Genomic DNA, 11120 nt, shown 5'->3' with positions numbered 1-11120 from the left:
TAAGTCCTAAGTCAAAAGCAACAAATTCTAAGTCAACACATATAGAGCCTTAGTCATATCCTGTATGTCTGAGTCAAGACAAACCAGTCTCAAGTCAAACTGAAGTCCTATATTTTACATTTTGAATCCTAAAAATGTCCTTATTTGTCTGTCTGTCAGTCTGCGCTACACACAGACACTGCTTACGTAATATGATCAGCTGCTGTTGAACTGATTCAAATGATATCTTTTGTCAGGAAAATGAAAAAGAGAAAATGACATCTGGGCATTTACTACAATATCATCACAGTAATATGTATCACAGATGTGAGGAAATCACAATCATGCATGAAACCATGAGAACACACATTTACACATTTATGAATCCATCCCTCGACCTTTACAAATCCTGGACACACACGCACATACACACACACACACACACACACACAGATTTAGTAAATTTCCTTCAGATCCTCGACAGGTCTCTAAGGCAAAGTGGCAACATTACAATAATCCCATTCTTGGCACCGACTTGCTGCGAGTGTCTTGTCTACGTGCTGAAGTTCTGGAAGAAATTAGGAAACTCCTCTGCATCAATGTTTTCACCATGAATGAAGCAGCCTGTGGAAAATGCCAGGTTTTAATCAGTGAGACTGGTATTAAGTTTCACATTCTTTTGATTAATTGCAGTCTTGATGATATTCAGGGATTTGGTCTGAGATTAAAATGTTCCATCAGTTCTCGAGGACTAAAAAAAGTCTTGGCATGATCTAAACCTCAACTACTTATTAATGGAACAACAAGGTTTTCAGATGTTATGGTAATAGATACCATTATCTTGAATAATATAACTCTGCAACTTTATCTGAGTTCAATGAATACACACACCATTACCACTTTCTCCCAGAACACTGGGAGTAGACTCTTGTTGTCAGGAGTTTGTGTTCTCATTCCAAGCACACCAAGAACTCCCATTAATTACACAAACAACTAATAGAGCCAAACCCAAAGCAATATCCTGGTGTCCAAGTCATGTCACAATATTAAGTCTGTTGTCAGTGTTGGTGTTTACAACCACAAGAGCACATAAGTGTAACAGAGCAATGAATTGCAAACGTTTGGAACTGTATACTTTGGGAAAATTCTTATAAAAGTACAAAAAAGAATCAAACCGTAACAATGAAGGTTTAACAAGGTGGTAAAAAAGGTCTTGGGTAAAACTCATGGAATGTGTTGATAAGTTCCCTCGTATTGTGGTTACCTGATTAATTGCAAATTTGTTTGGGAGTATGCACTGCTATAAAGCAATAGGGCCGTTTTACCCTTTATGACAATGTTACTCAACTTATGGATAGGGTGCTGTTTTCTAATTTACAGTACAAATAAAAAGATTCACACTGGGAATTGTTTTGTACTTCTAGTCTACATAATATACCAGGGTGCATAAAACAGCATCAAAATAGAGCTTGTTGCCAGTGAAGGTAACCCCCACCCCGTTCCTAAAATCTGAAACATCTTAAAATCTTAGAAATATTCTAAAATCCTACAAATGTCTTAAAATCCTCAAAACATCCTAAAATTTCAAGAAACATCCAAAAAGCCTAGAGATGTCCTAAAATCCTAGAAATGTCCTTAAATCTTAGAAATATCCAAAAATCCAACAAATGTCCTAAAATCCAAAAAATCCTAGAAATATCCAAAAATCCTAGAAATGTCCTAAAATCCTAATGTGCTAAACTCACAAATGTCCTAAAATCCTTGTAAAGTCCTAATATTCTAAAAATGTTGTAAAATGTGCTAAACTCCTAGAAGTGCCCTAAAATCCTTGCATGTATGGTGCTGCTGCAACTGGCCCCAGGCCTTTTGTTATTTTGCAAAAGTGGCCCTCAAGCAAAGCAAGTTGTGTATCTCTGCTTTATGGTGTCATCCATTAAAAAGCAATGAGAACAATATTATTTGGTTAATCTAATAATCATGTTTGTATTTCTTATTATTTCAGGGTTCTAACAACTACAAAAAAAAAAAGAAAAAAGAAAGAAAAAGAGAAATTAAACTGACCACACACTTTAAATTTTGGGTCTCTACCAAATGGTTGAGACATCGGTCTCCAACAAGGTGACAGAATGAATGTACAAAAGGTCAGAGTGGGAAGAGGGGCTCAACAAGGGCCCATAGCTCATTTACACCTTGGGGCCCCTTGACATGTTAATCCAGTCAGTGGTAGATTACATGTAATCAATTTGGGTTTGGCACTGAAAATAAAAGTAGAATGGGATAAAAACAAATCCAATCTAACCCTGCTGTTCATGGAATAAAGTCAACATACCTCCATATCAAATGAGTAGTACAACCTTATGACAGTTGATACAGAAATAAATAATGCACAAAAATACAACAAAATTCAACTCTTTGACCTGGTTTCAGGATTTTCAGGGTTAAAGGTCACAGCACCAAAACATTAGAGAGGCCACTTCAATTACCGGGATACTTGGGAAAAATAATGATATTTGTGAGACTTTAAATAAATAAATAGATAAATAAATAAAATAAAATCATCAAGTCATCTTTTTTCTTTCTTTCTTTCTTTTATTTTTTCTCGATTTTAATAAGTTCACCATCACCATCAGTTACATAATAATAATAAATAATAAATAAAAATAATATTTTCTTACAGTACAAATATTTTTAGGAGTATCTAAACTCGAGTTCTTATGTTTCTGTCAACTTTAACTTTTACTCTAGGGATGGTGTGAATTGATGGATGGAAGACTTAAGGATTCAGAGGGAAGAAAAATGTATTTATTTCTTTAAATCCTTTAAGTTGTAATAAATACTTTATTTTTCTTTATGTGTAATGTACACTCAATGTTTTTGGTGGTGTATGTGACAATTAAATAAACTTCAGAATTTTTAGTATTGTGACTACTTGCTTTTTTTACATATACTTTTATATTCAATACCTACGTTTTTCAATAGCATACTTTTGATACTTATGTACATTAAATATGAGATACTTTAAGGCTCAAGTAATACGTTAATAGGTGACTTCTACCAAAGTATAGCCTTTAGGGTTCTTCATCCCCCAATGATTTACAGTAATTGCATGACAAAGTCTTTCACAATGATAGGACAAAGGCAACATAAAACTGTATTTTGGCGCCATCCAGTGGTCATAAAACACCACTACAAGATGACCTGCGTTTTGTAACTCATATTTTTGTAATTCCATAATCAGTACAGTCTTCAGGAATTTGTTCGTTATTGTTACTTTTGTTAAACCGTTATTGTTAAACCGTTTGTTTATATTATCACTGTGCATTTTAAACTAGCCATTTACTTATTATCATTTCAATACATTATTTTTGTTAATCATTTAATCTATTTAGGTATATTTTAATTGTTTATTATTCGTTATACCGACGGGACTAGATTGTAAAGCCACTGTTAGATCATAAGGGCTGTTTTATATTTTGTTCCCACGTGTAAAAATAAGTGGAAAAATGTCAGATATACAACAGACTAGAAAAACATTATTTTATAACGACAAAATAACTACTTTTTTCGACTTTTTTTTCTCATAAGAAACTCCGAAAATATGTGAGCTTTTTATCCCGTTAAATTTGCGACTTTATTAACTCAGACGTTAATAGCCGACTTTTTTTCCTCGCAAATGTGTGACTTTATAAACGAAGAGAATATCATACCTTTTTCTCAGAAATTTGTGAAGTAAACCAAAACTAAAAAAAAACACAAAACATTTCCGACTTCCTTTCTCGCATATTTACGACATTATTCTTGGGAAATTCAGAGTTTTTTTTTCTCGGAATATTACCCCAGGTTTTTTTTGTTATTTATTTATTTTATCAGCAGTGGCCCTTATAAGCCGTCATACATTTCAAATGACTTTTATATTGTTATTGTATTTGAGTTATGTCATATTGCAGCTAATGTTATATCACCACTCATATGTTACGTATTAAGGCAATATGTAACCTCAAAATACAACCATGGATATAACACGTTACCAAACCATGCGTCGTGTTGTCCCTTTCAGCGTGATGACGTATGTCTTACGTACGGCACGTGCAAACCCAAAGTTAAGCAGTTCCGTACGTTCCGTGTGTCCTGCACGTTGACATTGGGACAGTAACCCGACTCAACAGCTCTCTGCTCACGTTTCTTTCAGGTTAGTTCGTCATTTCTCTCCCACTCTATGTTATTACGTCCTTCTTTGGGACTGAAGGTGTTGTCGTGCTGTGTTTAAAGGAAGTTAGAAATAAAAGCGAAGAAGATCAACAACATTTCGGCTAACGTTAGCATAGCCGCTAGGTAGTCTAGCTAACAGTGAATGGAAACAGCTAGCAATTTGGCTGCTCAGCCTCGTCATCAGACTGATTTGACAGTATGTTTGACTTAATTCTTTCTATACTATGTGTATGGCAGAAAAACCGGAAATGTTAGCGGTATCTTGAAGCAGGCTGGAAATTAGCTTAACGCTAGGTGGAGTTTCGATGCTAACGCTCACCGTGAGGTTACACAAGGATAACTTGTGCTTAGATCAAATGGCAGCCTCTTCGGACACTCTGTAGGTTTATATGACTGTTTAATGTTTTGTTAGACCAGGAAATCACTTTAAAAACAATCTTTCGATTAATGTTGCACACTTCTTATAATGTTATTGTTCTGATCTTTGTTACAAAATGTTCTGATGCTTCTCTCTGCTGTGTGTGTCATTGAAAGATGGTCAAACACACAGCTCACGCCCTTCATATGGATAACTGTGCTGAGATAAGTGGCCACAAACATAGAGACAGCAGTTAGCTCTTCTATGTCTGTCAGCTTACTCATTATGTATATGCCATCGTGTGATGTGGTTTTCGGGCAGGGCTTTGTTCTCAAATGTTACACACAGGTGTTAAAATAACGTGAGGATTTAATGCAGGGCTGCTGCTGCGGAGTTAACGTCACATTATGCATATTTACATCGTGATTGGTCCGGATGGAGACATAAAATACAATGCTTTACAGTGTATCTCATAATAATTCATTGCGGAAGTAAGAAACATACTTCAATGCAGGGTTGATGTTTTGTACATTTTCACTTTGTCAATTAAAATAAATAAAGGAAAATATCAGTTTGTTATATGACAGAAATCAGCATGTTGGCCGACAAGATATTTCATTTAAAGCTAATATCTGCCAACACTGATGATGTGCTGACATTATCAGGCACACTTACTATCTTAATGTGTTGTGTGTGTGTGTTTCCACAGGGCAGGATGGGAGCCTCCTTGTCCACACCTGCTGCTCCTACAGTCCGGGCAGAGGCCATGATGGCCGCCCCTCCTCAGGGCTGCCCCATGCACCAAGAAGCTCAACCTGTCAAAGGTGCAGCTACAGGAGGGATTTCCTGCTCTTATGTTATGCTATGCTATGTTCAGAATCGGAATCAGAATGCTCTTTATTGTCATTATACAGTGTATAACGAGATTGGAGAGCTTCTCCATTCCTTCAGTGCAAAGTACAAAAGCTAATTATACTAGTTAAAGCTAGTTATACCTTTGTATCTTTAACAATTGTTGTTAAAAGTTGATAACATATTGTATTTTGTCTATCTGCCTTTCATAGTGTCTCCACCTTCAGAGTGTCCCATGCACAAAGCTGCGCCTGTAAAAGGTATACATTTTTATGTCATTATTATGACATTTTGTAATTATGTGGGCCGATTAAACTATTAGTGACATGCTTGTACCACTTACAGAACTACATTTCCCAGGAACACTGCAAGATAATTTAAAGGTCACATCGTAAAGTTTTCCTGTGCTAGATGAGTTTTGTTTCAGTTGATGCAGCCTCCTTTACAATTTTACAGTTTCTTTTCTGACGACACTTTTTCACATATTTCAAGCTTCATATTGTTGTATTGTTGAGATGACTGAAGGTTTTAGGATACCAGTGACTAGGGTTTTGTACCCGTTATGCCTCAACCGGGTGCCCCTTGTTCTCTACAGCATCTCCCCCTTCGGAGTGTCCAATGCACCAAGCAGAACCAGGTCCAGCGCACCAGGACCGGGCCTACGAGTTTGTGGAGTGTCCCATGAAAGCTGCACAAGGCACAAAGAGCGACATCGACCCAGCAAATATGGTAACTGCAACACTTTGGTGAAGGAAAGCACTTCTCTGCGATGAGTTGTGTGTAATTACTGTTATTAAATGTTGTTTTCATGTTGCCAGAAATTCAATCTCAAAGGTAATCATGTGCTTTGTGATGATGAAGAGCTGTCACTCTCTGTTTGCACAGATGCCGCCTCCTAACCAAAAGCCAGCTCCAGATCAGCCCTTCCCACTCTCCGTCAGCAGAGAGGAGTCCACCATTCCCCGACACAACACAGAGAAGAAATGGGTGTACCCGTCTGAGCAGATGTTCTGGAACGCCATGCTGCGGAAAGGGTCGGTCCACGCTGTATGGCCTTTATTTACCAGCTCATCAGCAGACGTGTGCAGACATTTAACACAAATTGTTGGCTTTTTAAAGCATATACCATCTCCTAATGTAATGCTATCACAGCTTTAACTTTATAGGAGGAAACATGTAGTGCTCACCTGCTAGCATACATATTTAATCATATCTAAATGCCTGTAGTGGCAATGTTCTGCAAAGACAGAGAAAAATATACATTCAAGATTATAGTGACCACAGAAAACACAGTTTGGAAAAGAAATACACAAGATGACAAAAATCAGTAAAGACACCGCCTCAAAGTCATGGAATTTGCTGGAAAAGTTTTGGAAAACTAAGTGTACCCTGAAAGTTTTAGAAAATCATGGAATTGTGTTTCACAGACATGTAAAATAACACATGATGTTTTCAGACTGTCAGAAATGTGAAAGTCTAACAATATAATTATAATTGCAGTTTTTACAGTTTTTGGTTGTGATAAATTTTATCACAGATTTAAGTTATTTTTTTGACATGCCTCCCCCTTTTCCACCCCCCCCTGCATAAATAATGAACAGCCCCTGAGTTACATTTAAATATTCAGTTCAAAATCTGTCCTGAATTCCTTTTTTTACTAAAACATGTTTTAAAAAAGCCACTATATAGTCATGAAAAAGAACAGATAAATGGTCGTTTCAGTGAATGTATGGTCTTTATATGGTCTGCTCTGGGATGGAATCTTTGTCTGGTCTAACAGTCCGTCATGTTTGCTCTGCAGGTGGCGCTGGCGCGAAGATGACCTTGGTTCTCAAGACATGACCAACATCATTAAAATCCACAACCAGAACAACGAGCAGGCCTGGCAGGAGATCCTGAAATGGGAGGCTCTGCATGCAGAGTGAGTGTACAACCTGTAGAGGAGTTATCTTCAACATATTCTCTATGTGCTTTAACTTATTTGTCTTTACATTGTTATCCTGTGCTTTGTTGCAGTGAATGTCCATGTGGGCCGAGCTTGAAGAGATTTGGTGGTAAAGCCAAAGAGTTCTCGCCCAGAGCTCGCTTCCGTCACTGGATGGGGTGAGCTCCTTCACACTTTATCTGCCTCAACTTCACTCCATTATTGAGCTCTTCTCCTCACAAATAAAATGTAGCTTTATTTTATGTATGAGCCAAGTTTTTAAGATGATAAGATGGAACTTAAAGTTGTCAGCTAGCAGTTTCATTAATATGTGGCAGTGATCAAAAATATGAGGATGGGTGTGTATGTGGTTTATTTTTTTTTAATGCAGGAAAACCTGTCAAAGGCAGGCAGTAGATAAGAGCTGTGCAAATCAGCTCCCCGGCACATAGCTTTGCCTTTTTTCTTTCTCTGGTGTGTCTCATTTCAACATCACGGACAGGCTGTAAAACAGATTAGTAATCGGCAGAAAGCAGGATTAATGCAGCAACTATCCAGGTAACTAGTGCATTAAAAAAATAGTCCTTTAAAAAAACAGAACACACTACATATTACACCACAACTAAAACACTGCGGCAGTGTAAGCAAGTTAACAAAAAACAAACAAAAACATTGAAAGGTAGAAAAAAAACATCCTAACAAGAAATAGTAGAGAGGAGTGATTTGTGGGCTGACCCATAACTGGCAGGTCCTGAGGGTTGATCACTTCAGGGGAGCTTGTTAGAAAATTTCACGGATTTCGAGTGGTTCGGGTCATTAAGTGAGAAAGCAGTTTTTTGAGTAAGTTGTCATAATTTACAAAAACATTGTGCAATTATCCAATTAACACCCTCTCCACTCTGCCACCAGCTGCTCTCTCTGTGACTAGATTCAGGTTTTATTCCAAAACCCAGGCCAGAAAATTAGAAACATACTTTTACCTTACATTTCAGAATCAGCATATAAGACTAAAACAAGAGCGGCAAACATTAGTCATTTCTGATTTCACTGCTGTGGTGTCACAACTGTTGCCCAGAGAAAATGATGGCGTTAAATCCCCTGTCCTGCCAGAATCTGCCATTTCACAGGTAGAAAGCAGCATGAGTGGCTTCCACTGGGAGAGAGCTCACTGCTGCTTTAAAGGAGCTCACAGCAGCCTCTGTCATCTCATCTCTATGAAAGAATTTCTCTGATGCGTCTTCTTCTCCTTTTCAGCTACGAGCTGCCCTTTGACCGCCATGACTGGATCATAGACCGCTGCGGGAAGGAGGTGCGCTATGTCATTGACTACTATGACGGTGAAATCAACACAGAGAACTACCAGTTCTCCATCCTGGATGTTCGCCCCGCCTTTGACTCTTTAGACGCCGTCTGGGACCGTATGAAGGTGGCCTGGTGGCGCTGGACCTCTTAAAGGACTGGCACACACGTAGATCACTTTGTGAATCCAAACATGGACTATGAAACTGGCGTTCCTCATTTTCAGCTCTTGACAAGATGTGCGGTGCTATGAAAAGAAACCTAAACATGACTCATGAAGAATACGAAACAGACTTAGACCACGTTTGTTTTAGTAAAACCTCACTCACTTAGTCTGTATGGAGCTTCATCTGCTAATCACATTGATTTCAGTGGAAATTCTACTTTTTGGGTTTGCAGGTCAGCAAGTGCATCTGAGCTAGTGGAAGTGTATGTGTGTTTGTCACACGTGGTGGCTCACTGCCTCAGGTTATCTGTTCAGCTGCCTTCACTCTGCTCTCACTTCAGATCACACTGGAGGAATGTCTCTTGCAGACCCACTTTGCATTTCTGGAAAATCAGTCCCTACCTGCTGGAGTACCAGGTTTCAGGTTGAAAGTACTGATTTGGAAGTGTTCAGCTATCTGAACGGAGGCTTTGTGATAAATGTATGTGTAAACTGTTGTTGTTTCCGATTAGCATCATCTCACATGGCAGCTTTGAATCAATGGATCATTCTCTGGAAGTAATTATTTGCCACAATTAAAAAAAATCCACAAAAGTGCAGTGCCACTTGTGATCACATCATTGGTAATAATAGAAATAGCTTCTAAAATGTTGATTATTATATGGAATTCAAATTTAATCTGAGGTCTTTTGGAGTGTTGCTTTATGTTATAGTTGAGGAAGAGGCAGAAAACACGTTCAGTGCGTTTCCATGCACAGTAAGGTGGAGCTACAGTTTTAGCTCGATTAGGCCATTAATTTGGACTGCTGTACAGGGAGAATCCCTTTACTGACAGAAGCATGTCTGACACCAAGTAGGTGGAGATATGCCCCCTTTCAGGTAGCTGCTATTTGACCTTCTTCAGGTTGACCTATTATGTCTCATACAAAACAAGTTAGCAAGCACCACATATACATGAATGTGTGGGAAACGCAGCATACAATAGTGCTTTTGCAAGAGTGTTCCTAAAATGCTCCCTGTAGCTGACCTTTAACGTTGCACAGGCAGTCTGAAGCTCGATCAGAGTGCTGCTTTTGACTCTGGTGGCAGTTTGAGCTGAGCACACCGTGATGTGACCTGCTGACAGTTCAGTGTATCTGCTGTGATTGTTATGAAACTTCCTCTTCAGATCCATGCAGTCATATTTTCAGGAGCACAGTTATGAGTTTTTGTTTTGTCAGAATAATCTGTAGTGGTGAGATGGGTTTGACAGATTACCAAGATGACTGTGCAGTGGTTTATGGGTGTTGGTCTAGTTTGACCCAAAGGATATATATAGGTATATTTTTTTAAAAGGACTTGGATGGAATTTAGCCTTGCTATGAAACCCTGTAACTCTGTTAGCCCATCCCTTTCTTGTTGCGGTTAGTTTGCCCTGACTTCCTTAGTTGGTCACATGACAGTAGCTTGTTTAGAAGTAAAATTTAAAGCTGACTGTCCATTTCACATGCTGTATCATCATATTCCTGCAGCATACTTCATATACTATATTACTTTCCTGTCTTATAATGGGGGTAAAAGTTCTGAAGTAACTTAAAAATCATTTTTATTTACCAAATGTACTTGGGTCTAAATCTGGTTTTGCTCTCGAAGTATCATCTGTAATCTCTCCAGAACTGTCTGAATCCTGTGTTTCAGCTTTGCTCTCTTGTTTTTTGTTGCGCTGATATTCAGATTTGTATTTATTGGTTGATGAATGAGTGTAGGCTTCTGTGTGCATAATCTTGATGCTGTTGTCCCAGTTAAAAAGTTCTGGTATGTAAAAAATAATTTTACTAGCTCTGGTGGTCAGCTAAACTATCAATAAAGCTGGTTGTCTTAACCCTCTGAATAATATTTGCCTTTCTCTTGGAAAAAATAAATCATTTCATGTTCATGTACTCAATGGCAAAACCTGGCCGCAGTGATTTGTACCAAAAGAGCACTAAGCCCTGCTTCCACCCAGCAGAGAGGTTCACTTCAGTTTGATATGATTTTTATTTTTTCATATCCATTGTGAAAATTTGTGGATGGTACCTTTAGTACCTTTAGAACGGTTACCATTTATCGTCTTTTTTCTGCTTGGGGTTCCTAGCACAAAGATCCGGTACTAAAAGGTGGACTGCTGCAGTCTGTTGATTGGGCAGTAGAGAATCAGCACTCAGTGCTCAGGGATGAGCTGTGGTTTAACCACTGTTCATACTGTGACTAGTCTTTCATACATTACTAAACAAGAACTGTTTCAGCCTCTAGCGGCAGCTGGAGACTCAGAAAAAATACTTTCACTGACGTTGCGGAAGTAAACACTGAAACTC

The 11120-nt window shown here is 38.3% G+C and overlaps 1 protein-coding gene across 1 annotated transcript; it reads left to right on the top strand.

Annotated features, from left to right (window-relative positions):
- Positions 1-4015: 4015 nt before the first annotated feature.
- Positions 4016-10660, top strand: hccsb (holocytochrome c synthase b). The gene is made up of 8 exons (XM_042510724.2): positions 4016-4168; positions 5256-5370; positions 5611-5658; positions 5994-6127; positions 6284-6432; positions 7200-7319; positions 7415-7501; positions 8577-10660. The coding sequence occupies exons 2-8, from the start codon at positions 5262-5264 to the stop codon at positions 8773-8775; spliced, it is 846 nt and encodes a 281-aa protein (XP_042366658.1). The 5' UTR covers positions 4016-4168; positions 5256-5261; the 3' UTR covers positions 8776-10660.
- The last annotated feature ends 460 nt before the right edge of the window (positions 10661-11120 follow it).

The sequence above is a fragment of the Plectropomus leopardus genome, chromosome 21 (genome assembly GCF_026936395.1).
Source record: "Plectropomus leopardus strain MGB_pleo_1.0 chromosome 21, ASM2693639v1, whole genome shotgun sequence".
NCBI classification, from domain to species: domain Eukaryota; kingdom Metazoa; phylum Chordata; class Actinopteri; order Perciformes; family Serranidae; genus Plectropomus; species Plectropomus leopardus.
This window is presented reverse-complemented; position numbering and strand designations above follow the sequence as displayed.

What these genes read in the sequence shown, in the direction of transcription:
- hccsb (XM_042510724.2), top strand. Translation starts at nt 5,262, where the DNA reads ATGGGAGCCTCCTTGTCCACACCTGCTGCTCCTACAGTCCGGGCAGAG. An exon ending in AGAAGCTCAACCTGTCAAAG is followed by an intron (nt 5,371 to 5,610) that starts GTGCAGCTACAG and finishes TGCCTTTCATAG; the next exon opens with TGTCTCCACCTTCAGAGTGT. An exon ending in AACGCCATGCTGCGGAAAGG is followed by an intron (nt 6,433 to 7,199) that starts GTCGGTCCACGC and finishes TTTGCTCTGCAG; the next exon opens with GTGGCGCTGGCGCGAAGATG.